Source organism: Pygocentrus nattereri, chromosome 11 (assembly GCF_015220715.1).
Source record: "Pygocentrus nattereri isolate fPygNat1 chromosome 11, fPygNat1.pri, whole genome shotgun sequence".
In the NCBI taxonomy this organism is placed as follows: domain Eukaryota; kingdom Metazoa; phylum Chordata; class Actinopteri; order Characiformes; family Serrasalmidae; genus Pygocentrus; species Pygocentrus nattereri.
The window spans coordinates 26,803,749-26,822,521 of NC_051221.1; the positions used below are offsets into that span (position 1 = coordinate 26,803,749).

At 41.8% G+C, this 18,773-nt stretch overlaps 1 protein-coding gene across 10 annotated transcripts in view; it reads right to left on the reverse strand.

Moving 5' to 3' along the window:
• The window catches only part of tjp1b (tight junction protein 1b), a 109,803-nt gene that overhangs the window by 4,978 nt on the left and 86,052 nt on the right, over positions 1-18,773 (reverse strand). For 4 of the 10 annotated variants that reach the window (XM_037543084.1, XM_037543081.1, XM_017687135.2 and 1 more), the window contains 25 exons: positions 18,468-18,592; positions 18,212-18,314; positions 17,640-17,973; positions 17,093-17,199; positions 16,638-16,806; positions 16,263-16,407; positions 10,743-10,870; positions 10,226-10,331; positions 9,809-9,959; positions 9,015-9,123; positions 8,600-8,819; positions 8,294-8,478; positions 7,905-8,000; positions 7,625-7,707; positions 7,307-7,517; positions 7,016-7,116; positions 5,606-5,959; positions 4,935-5,174; positions 2,794-3,726; positions 2,540-2,631; positions 2,027-2,239; positions 1,810-1,949; positions 1,187-1,619; positions 462-679; positions 81-224 (listed from right to left, as the gene is read on the reverse strand). In XM_037543084.1, the coding sequence (XP_037398981.1) occupies positions 81-224; positions 462-679; positions 1,187-1,619; positions 1,810-1,949; positions 2,027-2,239; positions 2,540-2,631; positions 2,794-3,726; positions 4,935-5,174; positions 5,606-5,959; positions 7,016-7,116; positions 7,307-7,517; positions 7,625-7,707; positions 7,905-8,000; positions 8,294-8,478; positions 8,600-8,819; positions 9,015-9,123; positions 9,809-9,959; positions 10,226-10,331; positions 10,743-10,870; positions 16,263-16,407; positions 16,638-16,806; positions 17,093-17,199; positions 17,640-17,973; positions 18,212-18,314; positions 18,468-18,592 (5,140 nt within the window). The remainder of the gene's footprint in view (positions 1-80; positions 225-461; positions 680-1,186; positions 1,620-1,809; positions 1,950-2,026; positions 2,240-2,539; positions 2,632-2,793; positions 3,727-4,934; positions 5,175-5,605; positions 5,960-7,015; positions 7,117-7,306; positions 7,518-7,624; positions 7,708-7,904; positions 8,001-8,293; positions 8,479-8,599; positions 8,820-9,014; positions 9,124-9,808; positions 9,960-10,225; positions 10,332-10,742; positions 10,871-16,262; positions 16,408-16,637; positions 16,807-17,092; positions 17,200-17,639; positions 17,974-18,211; positions 18,315-18,467; positions 18,593-18,773) is intronic. The other 6 variants (XM_037543080.1, XM_037543088.1, XM_037543087.1 and 3 more) reach the window with 6 other exon arrangements.

An 18,773-nucleotide genomic window follows, 5' to 3' on the forward strand; every position in this document is an offset into this window, starting at 1 on the left:
TTTTTACTACTTCCACAAAGAACAATCACGTTCAAGAACAAAAGAAACCCAAAAGGCCAGAGAGAGAAAGGACAGCGTACCCGACGAGGAGTCGGAGGATTTTAGAGCAAAAGACCAACCATCAGGAGTCATAGACGCACAGTGTGGTAGGCGCAGCTCCACAGGCTTCAGGAACTTCAGACCATGAGGTCCACACATGACCAGGGGACTGAGCAGAGTTTCACCTGCGGCGAGACAGATTAAAGAGGTCAGCCCTGAACGATACCCACCAAACATGATGGCTAAAAACATGGCTGTGTAATGCAAGATGAAGTTATTCAGAGAACCTACGAAAGTGCATCAGGATCCTTTTAGTATGTTACTGCTCTGTCATTCATTATTTAACGAAACATTCAGAATGACACACTAGAAAGAACAGTGAGATGGAACTTGTGATACATTCCATAATAAAGAATACAGACCTTTCTCCTTGTCCAGTGGAGGCAGGATGCTGTTGTCCCTGCACACTTTAAAGTAGATCTCCTGCTCTACACTTTCAGGAATCGCCCCTTGAGGGATGATTATGCTCACCCCCGTCTCTATTGAACTCAGCACCCCACCATTACAGTTAAAGATGCCCCGTGCTGTGGCAACTACTGTATGTCCTTCATCATCATCATCATCATCCAGTGCACTGGGGCTGTAATGAAAACATCAGTCACTCACTGAAGAAAGCATGAGGATGTTAATGCGGTACACAGCTTTGTTTCGTCCATCTGGTTCCAATTTATACAAAGGACAGAGAATATGAATATATGACTACATATGCTTTTTTTTGTTATCATGATGCACTACATTAAGTGTAGTTTTGGTTGGTATCAACAGTACATCTAAAACAATGAACAACTGCATGTATTGTATAGAGATTTAGACCACTTAGACAGCCTGTAAACCACAATCACCAACAATGGGATGTCAGCCAATTACACCATTACAATGATTTTATTTATTTATTTTTACCAACTATTTCTACTTATACTATTCTTTCTTAAGTGTTTAATTTTTAAAAAGTCATTATATATTTCATATTTACAGATTTCATGTCCTTTTAAAAATGTGGCACTGCTGGTGTATTTTGTCCATTTCAACATGAGCTCAAATCTCCAAAAATAAACAAATACATAAAATAACAAATATTGTCTTTTACCTGACAGGAATAGCCTTGGGGATAGCGTTGACATTGTTGTGCTGATATTTGGACCTGTTGTCCATCGTGCGAGTAAATGTGTCTACACCACTGTCTGACTCCAGAGGCTGAGGTGAGAGGTGAGTTTTAGGGTTGTTGTTCACAATAGTGGGCTTTGCCTGTGAGTCATTGGGGAGAAGGTTGTGGTTGAACTTGGGGCTCTCAAACTTGCGCTCGAATGGTCTTGCAGAGCTTGTATAGGGCTTTGGGACGTAGCGGTTATAGCTGGCGGGAGCGGGGGCACCCAGAGTCTTGGGAGGAATGTCAGTGCCATTAATTGGAGATTTCTGTGGAAGGTAGTTGCCTTGGACTGTGTCATCCCGGGTAGGAGGACGGAGAGTAGACAGATCTGGTTTACTTTTGGGAGAGTTGTGGGGATCGGGTAGGGAGTTGACTGAAATATAATCAGAAAAAAAAACATTTTATAAAATCATTTTGATGCAACTTTAAATGCAAATTACAGTTTCAGTCAGATCCTGGGCTATAGAAAATTATGCTCCGTATAAATATTTGTAATATTACACTGTGACCAATTCAAATGCTACACGGTTTGAGATTGCATGCTTAAAGTTTTTTTCTCTTACCCTCAGTGTTGGCGAGTTTGGGTAGAGACGTGGGGGGAACAGCAGGTCCCGACTGGCCATAAGGAGCAGCTGAAGAGTTGATTGGGGGCAATGGCTCATATCTCTTATCCACAGGGCTCACTTTCTCAACTGATTCTGTCCTAAAATACAAAATATTTATATATGTTACAAAACTTTACAGTACATGAATAATGCTACAGAGGACTGCATATTTTACCTGTTGTAGGGGTATCCTAACTGATTCTGTGAAGGTTTAGCCAGATCATGAAAGCGGTTGATTCCTGGTTGATTCATGGCCTTGTTGTCGAAGCTGCGGCGATCAAAATATGACAGTTGTTTCCTGTAGTACTCCTCATCCTCATCAGGGTCATAGTGGTTAGAGCGGACCACCTCCTCTCCTAATCTAGACTGGGGCTTCTGTGGCTCTGCCCTATGGACAGAGCATGAGAAAGAGAGAGAGAGATGGAACCAGAGGGATGCAATAACGAAAAATAATAATCAAACTGAGAAAGGTCAGACAACAGCCACTAGGGGGAGCTCCATGATTCCTTGTGTTACATATAACTTAAATCAAGTGGAAAACAGAGGAGAGTTCATGCCATAAATATTGTTAATTACTGATTCCCATATTAAGATTTTAACCATTTTACTGTATTTGTTCTTATTTATTGAAAAAAATGGGACCACATCAAGATCTAGATTTTTACGTGTAATGGGATGTGTTACTTACCTGTATACAGGTTTTTCTTGTTCTAGGTTGCTGAGGGAGTTGGCTTTAAGCACAGGGCCAGGGGCACTCACAGGTTTGGGGAGGTCAGTGGGCTAGGGCACAAGATGATATCCGTTTAGACACAACTAAAATTATGAGAGTTTTACACAAATATCAAATTTTCACACATTAAAAAAGCTGTACTACAGTGTACACATTGAATTATAACAGCTAAAAGAGGGATTGTAATTCATGCAAGTAAGACATTAGTATACCCTGATCCCTGGCAGATCTCCAGCCTCTTTGGCTCTGTCAACGGACACAGAGCGTTTGTTCTCAAACATCTTGACTCTGTTAAGAACAGACTGGGGCTTCATGGCAGGATCCTCCTCTGGATCTTCTCTGTGACCATGAGGCAGAGATTTAGAAGCTGCAGAATGGACAGGCTCTCCTGGGGATAGCAGAACTTCTGGCTTAGGTGGTGGAACTGGAGGCTCTGAATTCAAAGTTTCATGCTGCCCAGATTTGTAGCCACGGTTTGGAGGTCCTGGATTATATGACTGTCTCACTGCATCTCCATAATACTGCTTTGGGGGGTCAGGGGAGCGGGGGGCATTGATGGGGAAAGTGTGGGACTCTGGTTCATAAGGAGGGCGAGCATCGTATGTGACTGGTGGAGGAGGAGGAGGGGGCTCATCATAGCGAACAGGTGCTGGTTTGCCATGTCGCAACCGATTATCATAACCCAAAGGAGTTTCGTCATAGCGGGGATGAGGGGGACTATAGTCCCGTGTGGGGCCGTCCTCATAGGGGGAACGAGGATCGTAGCTCAGAGGAGGAGGAGGGGGCGGCGGTGGTTGGTGGCCCTGAGGAAAGCCAGGTCCAGGGGCTGGGGGCTGGGATGAGGTCTGCTGGTCATAGTGGGGCCACTGTTCATCGTAGTGAGGCACACGGTTGTCGTAGTGCAGGTGTGGGTCATAGTTGTGAGACTTTGGTTGAGCATAGCCGCCACCATCATAGCCGTAAGGCGGGTGGTCGTACTCGCGATATGGCTGTTTGTCCTGGTAGACAGGCTGGTGGCTGTAGGACAGAGAAGTTGGGGGAGCTACAGACTGTTGTTGCTGCTGCTGCTGCGGTTGCTGCTGGGGCTTCATCCCGTGGTTCACTCTCACAGGCTCATCCAGGCTGTACAGATCCTTCTTATACATCTGTAGGGAACACAACATCAAACAACGTCAGTGCCTGGGAGACCTGGAACAGAGTGCAGAATTTTACTTTGATTCACCACCCCACTAAAGGAAATAACTTCAAATCTCTAAAATAAATAAATCCAAGTTTGAAAAGAAAAAGATAAAAGATTTGTAAAACAAAAAGTACAATTAAAATTCTTTCAAGGTTAACAGAATGGGCAGTCAAAAGTATTTGATAAATAACACGCCAAAAAATAAAACGCTTAAATCACGTGGTCAATATGCAATTAACAAGCAGACAATCTTATCAGTTATATACTTCTGTAATTTGTTAAGAAGCCTTTCAGTATTGACATGAACACAAACACAAATAGGTTGAATATCCATTTCTTACACATCTTGACTGTCGAGTATCTTAAGCATACTCAATTTTAATTGATATTTTATGAAATATATTATTCATATCCAAAAGGCCCCTTTTCAAACCTTTTACAGGTAGCCTGAAGACAGTAAAATTGTAAAAGGTCCAGCACCTGTTATAAATTACGTAATTATAAAGTAACAGCAGTTACTACATAAAGTCTTCATTGTACATTTGAAAAAGAAACTAAGAAGACATTATGCAGAATAAATTACATGAATCCCTTTTACACTGTTACAAATACTGTCTGCAGGTTAGGCTGACATGCATCTACAGAGGTCCATTCTTGCAAATCAGGTAAATTTCCTTTTGCAATTTCTCATTCTACTGCTACAACATCTACAGTGCTTACCAGTGCAACTACTCTACTGTAGCAAAATGGATGCTACTACTTGCTACTGTTATATACTACTTCTAAAGACAGGACAAGCTGAAAAAAAAAAATTCAACCATCAGGAGCCATGCAAGAAGAGATAGTAGAGGAGACAGTGAAGAGACTGATTGTGAGAGGCCTCTCTTCTGGGATCATTTAGACACAGATGCACCAGGCCCTCTACCCTTTTCCTCAAACAGGCCCATCGTGGTGCATGTGTACCAGGTCACCCACACTCTCTAGGTGTCTGAGGCACACACAGCACACGCGTGGGTGGGCACAGCACTCATGCAGACAGCGGAGTGGGAGGAAAAAAAAAATAAAAAGCATGTGCGAGAGACAGGCAGGTTAAAGAGAGTGAGCGAGCGGGGCCGAACCAGGCCGAACCGGGCCATGACCGGGTCCAGCTTCTGGTGGTGCCAGTGGTGGTACCTTTGGATCTGGGCCAGACGGAAGCGACTGGTGGGGGTCGTGTGTTGGGGGCTGAGCGAGTTCAGGGTCGGGCTGGGGGTCAGGTTCTGGGGCGGGGCTGTAAAGGGAGTCAGCCTGAGGGGTGCCAGGTGGCTCCTCGGGGGTCATACCCGCTAGTGGTGTGGCAGGCTCAACAGCAGTGGGCACTGCTGCTGCCGCTGCAGAGGGAAAGGAAGGCAAGGCCACAGTAGCCTCAGCCTGCTGTGGAGTATGGGGCAGAAAGGTTACAGACACACACCACCAACAGCACACTCCTATAAGCACACACATACACACACACACACACACACGCCTGCACACACAGACCCTCACACACTGCCCTTTATGTTTTACACTCATGTGAACTGAGCATGTAGCAGCTCCAAACTGCAAGATCACATTCAGGATTGAAAAGTTTCAACATGACATTTGGCATGTAGCCCATAACTTAATATCATTTCTCAACACATGGTCGTCAAAAAGAAGAAAACCAAGCATTAGAACTTACAATGCACTGATAAACAGGTATTGGGAATTAATGTACTACATATACTTTATGCTAAAACAAGTAACAAAGTGAACATTTACTTCAACATTTATAATTATGCATTATAAAGACCAAAAATAGACCTGCTATAGATTATGTAGCGTACCTGCTGTGGGGCGGGCATCTTAAATCCAGCCGGGTCAATGCGATTCAGGGGTTCAGGCTGGGGCACAGCGTGCTGGTAGCTAGGGTACCCAGGAGCATCCTGGATGACAGGTGGGTCCTCTCGTACAGGCTCTGAAGAGCGGGTGATTGCAGGCTCGCTGGGTAAGCCCACCTCATCATTTAGAGTCTCATCTAGCTCCTGGTCTGTGTAAGCACCACCTTCTGTGTCCGTGTCCTCATAGTCAGAGGTGTGCCTGCTGTCTGTGCTGTACATGCTGTACTCGCTGCCTGGTGCTGAGAGGTAGGAGAGACGGTCATCATGGATGTCCAGGTCATCCTCCTGAGCTCCGTCAGCCTGGAATGGTAAATAAATGTGAAGAAAATGCATAGAAGTATTACAGTATTACTAATGACCACTCTCAGCATTAATGGCCACATGGTTACAACGAGGGTATCTTAAAAGCACTAACAAATAAAATGCACACACACACACACCCACACACACACCCACACACACACACACACACACACACACACACATCAACACACCCACACAGACATACACACACACACACACACACACACACACACACACACACACACACACACACACACACACACACTTCTATGAAAAAAAAAATCAGTTTTATGGAATATATTAAAGGGCCATTATATTTTTTCATACATAGTTTCTTTTTGTTTATTTTTTTTCCCGCTGTATCCCGCACTACAAAGAGGCATAATTCATGTTTACACAACCATGTTGCAACCTCTCATTATTCTTCTAATAGCAGATTCTATAAAATTAAAAATTAGAAATACATTTAGGTCCTTTAAATTACCAAATATCCTTCTATTTGATTAAAATTAAAGCAAATTTAAATCCCAGGCCCTTTTAATCATAGTCAATCCCAGTTTAAGTCTAAGCCTAGAATAAAAAGCATTAATGATCACTGTCAACTCTTAACCAAACCAAGATTAGGCTTACTTTAGGTCCTGGAACCTAGTCCTTGGGATGTTATCACCGACTAGTCATTTAGAAAACAATATAGAAATGCACAACGGCTCAGACAGCATTAAAGAAAGACAGCATGCTCTCTTCAGCACCTTTTGTGTATTCATGTCATAGTCTTTTCTGTTTTTGTCTAATGGCTCTGCTTGCTGTGGTGACATATGTAAATTCATTAAGAAACCTAAATAAAGTAATTTAATAAGTTAATTTTATTTAACTCAGTAAGTTAACGAAATCTAAATGCATTCCAGCGCTACAGCTTCAATAAAGCAGTTTGAAGCTATAACATTTGTTTTGAGGGACGATGGATAAACAAACTACAGGGCAAACCGCCACAGTTCCGCCCTGATGCGAGTAATTTATTGTAGAATTTATTTGTCTGAATCTAAATGTGCTTACTTTTCCCTCAGAAACCCAGACCAGCTGGTTCTGCTGTTGCTGGATGGTCTCTTTCAGAGCACCATACCACCCATCATTCATGTTGTTCAAGTTAATGGTGGCTAATTTGAGAGAGAGAAAAACACAGTCAGTCAATACAGCCATGCTAGGTCATGTATCACAGCTAAAATACACATGTAATAAAACCAAGAATGGTGGTTGTCTCTTGCTAAAGTCTTATTTTAGACAGCAAGTATATATGATCATTCAGTTTAACAACGCTTCTGTTGCTCTTCCTCTCTCTGCACATACTGGTGAAAAGGTGGTGGTTGTTCTTCCTCAGTTTCAGAGCACGCTCATACAGTTTCCTTGCGCTCTTTCTGGACTCAGGGCAGAGTCTGGTTCTCATGTTCTTCACACCCTGTTTGCTGTCAGGGTTCAAGAATACCACAATGGGGTACCACTGAGCATAGTTCAAACGGTCCACAGCATTAGGAGTGATGTCCAACACTGCATGTTTATCCTAAAAAATAAAAAAATAAATGTCAACAGATGGAAAGTTAAGCAGAAGGATATTTAGGTGTCAGGAATCAAACTGTAAACATGCAATCAAGTGGCCCAGATACTCACTCGGTCAATGATCTGCTTAATGGTATGGAGACGGATGATTCCAGAACTGCGCTGGTCTGTGCCAGCATCTCTGGGCTCACTCTCTGAGGATTGATGTGAACACAAGTTTAAAAGTGCAATTTGTTTGATGACCATTAAAATTATAGTCCATGTGATATTCAATTCAATCAGGCTTAAATAATGAATGGAACTATATAGAGTAAACCCATAGCTTTCTGTGGTAAACAGCAAGTGTCATACATTTGATATAGTACATAAAATATGAATGAATCTTACTCACTTGCAAGTTCAAATAGGTCTGGCTCCTCCCTCGAAAGCTTCTCTCGTGCAACATCAGCAATGGGACCAAATATTACCACAGGTCTCAGGAAACCAGCTAACCAAGCAAGAGTAACAGGGCACATTAAGTCAGTGTAAAAACAATGCACTGACATTCCTTAAGGCTTGGTTAAATGGTCATATAAATGAGCAGAAATTAGTAAAAGCTGAACCAAACAGCAGGCCATGGAACAGAGTATGTTTCTGTAAACTGTCAAATCAAATTAACAATGCATAAGTATGAATAAGAAATCAGTACGAAATACACAATCAAAATTAGAAAAAGAAACAGATACTGTGATAATATTAAATAATATTAAATCATAAATTACTGATAGACCAAGTTCTTACCTTCTCGGAGTACCACTCTCTCATAGGCAGGAAACTTGGTCTGGACAGGTTGGGCGGAGAGATCCTCTCTGCTTTTCCTTAGGTTCCTCTTGGAGCTGCGCAGACCACGAAACCTCCAGAAGTCTGCCCTGTCACCTCCTGCTGTCTTAGGAAGTGTGTACTGCACACTAGACAGCTGCTCCGCTCTGGAGATGAAAGGACAGCATATCTGTTGCTCAAATCAAAGTTTTGGCCAAAATAACTTTTTGGAATACACAGAACACAAGTGCTCAAAAACAATAACATAATAATACCAATAACTAATACCTGTTCTTGTTGGGGATGATGCCTCTCTCCACCTCCTGGTGGTTTTTACCAATGCGAATTGCAAGCCAGGAGCCCAGCTTGCCATTGTACAGTGTATCCACCACTCTGAACACCTCACCCTTATTAAAGCTCAGACCATATGGAGACTCCTTCTCATATTCAAAATGAGTCCTGATGTAAAATGAATCACCTACATCTGATTCCACAATCCGACGGTACACTAGAAAACAGCATGAGAGCAAACAAGGAGTACCTGAGTATTGATGTAGATATCATAAGAAGACCACTCGCTCTTTTTTCTAGTACTTGCTTTCAATCTTTTGATTCAAGAATTTAAATTATAGTTACCAAAGTACATATTAATGCCAAAAGATGAAATGTTGACAAATGCTAAACAACTGGCCTGTATCCTCACCATCTTTCTTTTTTTGGGCCAGAATGGTGACCTCCTCCCCTTTGGGGAGATCCAGAAGAAAGAGCACAGCCTCCTCTCGGATGATATTTGCAAAGTCAACATTATTTACCTGAGAAAGAAACATAAAAGAGGGTCTTTTAAACACATTAATACCAATGACTGCTTTGCCATACTTTAGGCACAGAACATTCAAAAACACCTAGAAAGAGTGTGTGTGTTCTGAATAGAGAGTGGGCGAGGATGTAGGAGGTAGAGGTTGGGGCATCTTTTGACAGCTGGGCGATAAAAAAAAAAAAAAAAAAAAAAAACACCAGGGAAACAATCATGAAACTACAGGCATTCTGAAACAGAGTTTTAAGAGCAGAGAAGAAACAGTTTGAGAATCAAACACCCACAAAACTAGACCTGCCAACACAGAGCCCATAAAAAAAGGAATATAAAACTAGAAGACCAAACCTCCCTCCTCCTGAGGCCTTTAAGCACTACACTCATAGCATTCATCAGAGCTAAAACACCCTTCAGATATGTTATGATAGGAAGAAGCAAGACTTACTTCTTCGACACTAAAGAAAGCAATAACATGACTTCCTTCAGTGCTTTCCATAAATGGATGCTAACAAGATTCAAAGACAACCTGAATTACATTCAGCATCATTTATGCTGAAAACACTGCCCATTTTTGTATGTCACTATTGTGGCCGCTGATCTCAGGAAACACAACCTCGTATCTGTTAGAGAGACTGTTTTTTGCTGCCAATATTTTTTTGCTTATTTGAGACTGATTTGATACTCACCCTGAGTATCTGGTCTCCCTCCTCCAGGCCCTCTTTAGCAGCAGGACTGTCCTCCAGCACGCCAGCCACAAATATGCCCACATCATTGCCCCCAGCCAACCGCAGGCCCACACTTTCACCCTTCTTAAACTTCACCAGCTTCATACTGGGCCTGGAAATATTCAGAATTTAAGACTGTTTATTCCCAAACAACAGTACAGGTGATATTGCACTCTGTAAGAGCATTTGTCCACAATCACCAGTAAATAAAATAGTAACCAATAAAACGCAAGACAACATGTGCACAACATTTGTATATAATATATCATAACATATATATATATATATATATATATATATATATATATATAAATATAAATATAAATATAAACACACGCACGCATGCACGCACGCACTTATGAAAAAGGAAAAATTTACCGAAGAATGCTGTCATCATGTGCTACGCTGGGCACAGGAGCGTCCGCAGGACTAACAGGCAAGTCCACATCAGGCTGACCAGGCTGGGCATACACAGGCTTTGGCTCTGTGGAGACAAGGACACAGTAAATGGTGTTAAAATCACATCACAAAATACAAAGACAAACAGTCACAGTCAGACACTCTTATACAGAAGTGGGTCCCCTGCTAAGGGAGGTCAGCCAGACACACAGTAGGATGCTGCAGGCAGGAAGACAGTGTCAAAACTGATCAGCTCATGTTGCCTCATCACTACAATTGTGCACACACACTCCCCAGTCTCATCTCAACCCCCAAAACAAAGTGATGCACTTCCACTAGTTCTTTATCTGTTTTCAAGTGCTTCACAACAAATCTACTGAGCAAACCTGAACATGTGACAATTAATTATGACACGTAAATGCACCAACTACAGTAAGCATACTACTGAGTATGTCTACCCAGACAGGTGAGATAGGGCATTCTCCTGAACTCTGACCTGGCAGAGGGGGGAGCTGTTTCTCCTCTCTGGTCCCAGCCTGCTCCAGTGCTTTAGGTGTGTCCTCCACCATCTTAGCAGGCACAGGGAGTGGCTTTGAGATGCGCTCTTCATCACGACTCCTGTGGCTGTAAACACAAGGACGAGTTTTGGAGTCAAACTCCATTGCACTGAAAACACTGTGTGCTATTTAGACAGTGTATTGTCTCATTAGATCAAGGTCATCATCTATAATTAGCATCTACTGTAACAAGCATAGGCCATGTACTGATGTTTTAAGATCCAATATAAAGCACAAAAACATTCCACTAATCTACCAAGTAACATATTTGATGATTAATGTAGGTCTTCTGGTGTTCAAGGCATAAAAACACATGGCCCCCCCCAACCCCCCACTATCAAACCCAAGCACACAACCAATAAAGCACTGTTTACAATGAGAGAGAGAGAGAGAGAGAGAGAGAGAGAAAGAGAGAGAGAGAGAGAAAGAGAGAGAGAGAGAGAAAGAGAGAGAGAGAGAGAAAGAGAGAGAGAGAGAGTGAGAGAGAGAGAAAGAGAGAGAGAGAGAGAAAGAGAGAGAGAGAGAGAAAGAGAGAAAGAGAGAGAAAGAGAGAGAGAGAAAGAGAGAAAGAGAGAAAGAGAGAAAGAGAGAAAGAGAGAGAGAGAGAGAGAGAGAGAGAGAGAGAGAGAGAGAGAGAGAGAGAGAGGATGTCTAGGGCAGTTCAGTAGTCTTGAAGGTCACAGCTGTGTTTTGCTGCTCCTTTGTTGGGCTATATTTAGACCAGCCCTTCTGATCTGAAGTGATGGAAGGAGAGCAATAGAGAGAGCATGAGAGAGACAGACTCCAGGTGCAGTGTGTGCTCTGGTCTTGATTGTTAAATGCAAAATGGCCTTGGGAAAAAAAACCCAAAAAAACCCCAAAACAAAACAAAAAAATCAGCACACGGCCACAGCGATCCAGAGAGTGTCCAATCGGTGACCTTTAATGTCAGAGTGACAAGGAGAAAGGGGGGTTGGGCAAGCGTCCTTACAGACTACTAACACACCTTCATCCTTTTCTCCCTTCCTCCACCCTCTCTCTCAGTGCAGGCTCCACATGTGGTCCTGTTTTATTAATGACATTAGTGAATATCCTTTCCAGGATTATAGTGTGGCTCAATAAAAAAAGGGCTGTGTGGTGACATTGAGAGTAAGCGTGTACTAAAATACACTACTATACCTCCATGTAATAAAACCTTCAATTATGTACACTCCTAAGAGTGATAAAATACATACAAAATGAAAAGAGTAAGTGGAAGGCTGCCAATCATATTGAACTGTAGTACTGTGCCATAATGAAGTGGTGAGGTTTTGGAGAAAAACTACGAAATTTTCTCTAGCATTTATTAAGATGACTATTTGGCTTGTAACTGTATAATTGAGTATTTCCACCAAGAGGGTAGTGTAGTTAATGTACATGGACATTTCTTCAGGGAATGCAAGCAGCTAAACTGGCTAAATGTCCAACCTGGCATTTGACTGAAGAGAGAGGGGCAGAATGAAGACGGGCAGAGACTGCCAGAGCACTTTAAATAAACACTTCGCCCTTTGTTAACAGGCTGACAGGCTAGAACCAGCCTTTAAAAGCAACCATGTAAGAGCATGTGGAAAAAAAAGAAACATCTTATTTCTTCCCAGATCTGCCCTACATGACAAGCCTTAATGTAAAATCAAACTACTTTTTAAAAAACACACTTGGAGAAATCAAATTCACAGCCTTTATCACCTGACGTTCGCTGTCAAAAATTTACTCCATCCTTTCAATATGTACATCGGTTACAACATCGGTTAATTCATCTAAAGAGCAGACAGCCCTGGTTTACAGAGAATTAGTTATGGTTGGAAAGTCTGCTTGTTTAGCCCACAAAGCTCCAGACTGCCAAAAAGCAACAGCTCACCTCACAAGGGAGAGTGTTGGGCTAGTTTGGTTGTACAAAAAAGTGCACATTACCACAAAAGAACTTTCAAGGACATTTCACTCCTCCATACAATGCTGAAATGCATGTTAGTTGCATTAGTTGGTCATGTTAGAGTTAAATCATGTTTTATGTCCATTGGAATGTGCAAATTTTAAATCATTCACTGACACACTGGTTAAAATCTGGGCATCAAATACCTTGTACCTCTGGTACAAAGTATGCAACATTAATTAAAAGTCTATCATCATTCTAGATTACTTATGTAAAAGGAAAATGTAAACTGGAGGGAAAAAAAGTTGAAATTAAAATGATTCCACTACCAAATGAGGTGCAGATTGAAGAAAAAAAAAAAAATTAATAAAAAAAAAAATGAAGCCATTTCCTTCATACTCCCCTTCTCTGCTTTGGTCATGTCTCACTTCATATATTTAGGCTTCTACCAGTTTACAAGAAAAGTTAGCCTGGTACTGTTCTTTAGAGAGAACTAAAAGAGCTGAAGGTGAAGTTTTCCTTGGAAATCTACTAATATAGAAGATAGGGGTGCGGGGAAATACAATTGATTCTTAGATGCACTGCGATGCGGACGTGAACAATTCTGAATCAATTTACAAATGTCAAAAATTGATTTTCAAAATTTAAATTTATAACGTAATGTCGACGGAACATAAAAAGCTGAACTTGGAAGTGGATTAGTGCCACGCCCAGACAGTCTGTGGCGGCACATAACGAAAACAACTGAATGAGCGAGAAAACTGACCGGCTCCCTCTGCATGAAAGCCATTTTAGGTCAGGAGTCACAACTCAAAATGTTCCAGAGAGACATTTTGTCCTTTCAACAAAAATCAAACCACCTTGGGAGCCACAACATTTTATGCCCAGTATGTCTCAGTATGTGGTGATGTCCTAGTATAGGCTAAAAAATATAAGCAAAAACACAGACTCTTTGCTCTGCTTTAAGCTTTAGTTCAGCTATATGCGCTTTCCTCCCATCTCCGCCAGAAAACTTTTCCTCAGAAGTAGAGCAGCTTATTGTAAAAAGTCTCTCATCGTTCGGCTGTTTTATGAGGGTGAAGTCGCTTCTTATTCTCCAGCTTCTTGTTCGAATTTTTCCGTTCCTCCTTAAATTCTGACTGAGGCGCCAAATGTACAACCCAATTCCAATGAAGTTGGGACATTGTGTAAAACATAAATAAAAACAGAATATGATGATCTGCAAATCCTTTTCAACCTATATTCAATTGAATATACTACAAAGACAAGATATTTAATGTTCAAACAGATAAACTTTATTGTTTTTTGCAAAAATCCACTCATTATGAATTTGATGCCTGTAACATGTTTCAAAGAAGTTGGGACAGGGGCATGTTTACCACTGTGTTACATCACCTTTCCTTTTAACAACACTCTGTAAGCATTTGGAAACTGAGGACACTAATTGTTGAAGCTTTGTAGGTAGAATTCTTTCCCATTCTTGCTTGACATACAACTTCAGTTGCTCAATAGTCCAGGGTCTCCATTGTCGTATTTTGCGCTTCATAATGCACCACACATTTTCAGTGAGAAACTGGTCTGGACTGCAGGCAGGTCAGTCTAGTACCTGCACTCTTTCACTACAAAGCCACGCTGTTGTAACACGTGCAGAATGCGGCTTGGCATTGTCTTGCTGAAATAAACAGGGACGTCCCTGAAAAAGACGTTGTTTGGATGGTGGCATATGTTGCTCTAAAACCTGTATTGACCTTTCAGCATTAATGGTGCATTCACAGATGTGCAAGTTACTCATGCCATGGGCACTAACACACCCCCACACCATCAGAGATGCTGGCTTTTGAACTTTGCGCTGATAACAATCCGGACAGTCCTTTTCCTCTTTGGCCCAGAGAACACGATGTCCATGATTTCCAAAAACAATTTGAAATGTGGACTCTTCAGACCACAGGACGCTTTTTCACTTTGCATCAGTCCATCTCAGATGAGCTCGGGCCCAGAGAAGCCGGCAGTGTTTCTGGGTGTTGTTGATATATGGCTTTCGCTTTGCATGGCAGAGTTTTAACTTGCACTTGTAGATGCAGCAACGAACTGTGTTCACTGACAATGGTTTTCTGAAGTGTTCCTGAGCCCATGTGGTAATGTCCGTTACAGAATAATGTCTGTTTTTAATGCAGTGCCACCTGAGGGATCGAAGGTCACGGGCATTCAATGTACATTTTCTGCCTTGCCGCTTGCTTGCAGAGATTTTTCCAGATTCTCTGAATCTTTTGATGATATTATGGACTGTAGATGATGTTCTCTATATTCCTTGCAATTTCACATTGAGAAACGTTGTTCTTAAACTGTAGGACTATTTGCTCACGCAGTTGTTCACAAAGTGGTGAACCTCGTCCCATCCTTGCTTGGGATGCTCCCTTTATCATGAGACTCCCCTGTTTCCAATTAACTTGTTCACCTGTAGAATGTTCCAACCAGGAGTTTTTTTGAGCATACCTCAACTTTCCCAGTCTTTTGTTGCCCCTGTCCCAACTTCTTAGGAACGTGTTGCAGGAATCAAATTCAAAATGAGTGAATATTTGCAAAAAACAATAAAGTTTATCCGTTTAACATTAAATATCTTGTCTTTGTAGAGTATTCACTTGAATATAGGTTGAAAAGGATTTGCAAATCATCGTAATCTGTTTTTATTTGTTTTACACAACATCCCAACTTCATTGGAATTGGGGTTGTAAACGTGGCACCATTTAAGGTGGAACGGGAAAATTTGAAAGAGAAGTGACTTCAGATTCACAACTTTAGTGTTTGACAGTCTCTCGTTGCAGATTTAACATCCCAATAAACCAAGTAAGATGCTTATAAGTGTGAATAAGCCTCCAAATGTTTATCTTAGCTAAATCTTTCTCTGCCTTTTTGCGCCTATGAGCCAGGAGAGACTGTGTTGCTAAGTGACCTGCAGTCTCGTTGAGAAACAGGGCTTTCATGTTATGTTGCATTTGATGTTGATATTTTACTGACACAGTGACCCTGACTCTCTACAATGAGACCAAAACCGAAGTTATAAAATCACTAAAGAAAACAGGACGGCTGTAACGTGCTGTATGGACATCCATTATCACAGGATCTTATTTCACCGTAACTGCACATTTTATCACAGACGAGTGGCAGCAGCATCTCATGTGCTCCAAATAAAAGCAGTGAATGAGAGTCTTCCAGTTCACTTCCATTTGATTTATTAATAAAAGATATTGGAAGTAAATTAATTATAGATATGCTTTGCTTTAAAAGTACCAAGTCGTCACAGTGACAGAAAAAAAAAAAGATCCTGTATAGAAAAAAGACGCATCAAGATGCATCAATAATTTTTTATAATCGCATCGCGGCCCTCTGCATTGTAATCGAATCAAATCGTGAGGTGCCAAGAGATTCCCACCCATAATAGGAGACCAGTTATGAACTAGCAAGTGATGGAAAAAGGGAGAAGAAGCTGCAGACAACAGACAGAAAAATATAACCAGCAAGCAAGAGTGAGACAGAAAAATTAATAGAAAGAAAAATAACAGTGTTTACAGACCTGCCATTGCTTATTTGAGGGGGAGAATGTCTGGAATGTTCTGAGGGCTCTGAACGGCGGTCCGGGGAGCGTGAGCGACTGCTCCTCTTTTTGTCATGGGATCGGTTTGAGTGATCAGATGCTACTGAGTGGATATCTGAAATATCTGAAACGAAAGAAAAAGAAAAGCTTTAGTTTCCCAGACAAAATATGTATGACAGAATCTACAGAGTGACAAGTCACTCACCTTTTAATGAGATCAGACACAGTTGTCAACAAAACAAGCACAGTAGAAATTGATGCATGTTGCTTAGTAAAAATAACTAATGAAGTCCTGTGATTCACGTCGTTAATCATGCAAGCCTTTAAACAAGGCTGTACAGCATCAATACAAACCATCTCTGTCGGAAGCGTTGGCTGAGGGGATGCTGTCGTCTAGGTCAGGGATGTTCAGCAATGTGGCTCTCTCGTCCCTCTGCACCACCATCTTCAGTTTGCCCTTTGATCTTTCAATCAACTTCTTAGCGTCTATCAGTGACAGGTTCTCTGTCACTGTGCCATTTATCTAAGAGGAGTTATCAGGTGGTTAGAACATGGTTTCACCCATTTAAAATATATTTAATATTATTTAATCCATCAATCTTTATTTAATCTATGACACTATCAAAATGTTTCCTTGCTTACATTACTCTCAGCAAAACGAATAAACATCACATCTCATGTTCTCCTGACCAGCCCATGGCTATTCTTGTCTCCCCTTTCAGCATTATTTTTCATCCTTTAAGTTCTCTCTTCATTTCCCTGCTCATTATTATTTCTTTGTGTGAGCTGCTCATTCCTGGCTGTCTCACCTTCAGTACAACATCTCCTTCCTGGATGTTGCCGTCCCTGGCGGCCAGGCTCTCGGGAGAGATATCCTTCACAAAGATGTGGCTGGCCAGGCGAAGGCCATATTCTGCTTGTAAAAGTGAAAAGCAGCAACACGCAAACACCATGTTAGTATATTAGTTTCCTGTTTGCTTATAACAGCAGCTTGCAATCCTCTTTTGTTCTCTACAGTTACATTTTCCCATATGAATAATGAATTAATAAATAAAAATCATCACTGTAAACAAATATAATTACATACAGGAACAGTAAATTGTTAGCGTTATTACTCAGCAGCTACGTGTTCTATGTTCTCAAAAACCACTTTAATACTCGAATGTTACCAAGAACCACAGTAAATTCTGACAGACTGCAGAAGAATATAGCAGAGACAAAAGGAGAGAAGCCGAAGAAGGCATATCAGATTTGCTGATCCATCACATAGTAGTTAACTGATCAAAGAAATGATCTTTAGTTGCAGCACTATCTGGTAAGAGAAGCTCGCTGGCAGTTTGAAAAGGTGAAGCTAACCTTCATTCTTGCGGGACTTGACAAGAGTGACCTTGGCTGGGCGTGGAGGCAGGTTGGAGGACACAGAGTGGCGGTCCGAGCGTGGAGATAAACTCCTTTCTCTGGAACCGCTGCGCTCTCTATCCCGCTCCCTCCTCCCACCTAGCCGCTCGCCTCTGCCACTCCTCCGACCCGTGGCCCCTCCACCACTGTATGCGCTAGGCCCGCTCCGTCCACTCCGCACTTCATAGATCTCATCCTCATAGCTGTCATCATCTTCATCATGCTCAGACATGGTTTCCCTCTCTCCATGACGGCCCATGGGGATCTGGACCTTCCTCTTTCGCCTGATGGTCTGAGAGAGGGAGAGAGATCAAAATAATATTAACTCAATCACATTATGTTCATATGACTGTTTTGTGTCAGTTGTCCTTGGCTTGCCCCATTAAAACAATGCTAAACCTCTGAAATAAAGCCACTCATATTTTGTTTTCAAGTTAGCTTTACATTAATATTTTTTATTATACCCCCTTGAGACACCTATTCAGAAGGCAGCATACAATCACTCAGAAAGATCTAGAAACCTAACTTACTATTTTTGCATTCTTTCCACTTTTCCGAAGCTGCTGCACTGCATATGCATGCTCCACATTATCCATGGAGACTGCGTTGACCATCACAACTCTGTCATTCTCCCTGTGAGGGCAAGGCACAAAGTCAGCAAAAGTGTCAGTCACGCTCAATTCAACGACAGGCAGCACTGACTAAAGCTGAGATCAGCAATCCTTCCATGTATGTTTACAAATGTGCATGCCAGAAAAGAGGAAGTGATGGAGAAGAGTGTCTTACTGCAGCAGGCCCTCCGCTGGTCCTCCTTTCAGCACATCAGAGATGACAATGGAGGTCTCTCCACTCTGGAAGTGCGGGTTATCCCTCCCACCTGAAATAGCAATTCCAAATCCAAACCCTGGTGCCTGGGGGTGAGGGGTACAAATAATTACTATCAGGCAGAAATAAACGTGGATAGAGACATGCTTACTTTTTTCACAAGTGAGAAACAGCACAACAAGTAAGTAATAGGGGTGAAGGCAGGGTAAAAAGAAAGAAAGGAGAGTTGAGAAATGAGAAGGGAGACCTTAGAGATAAGAGAGTGAG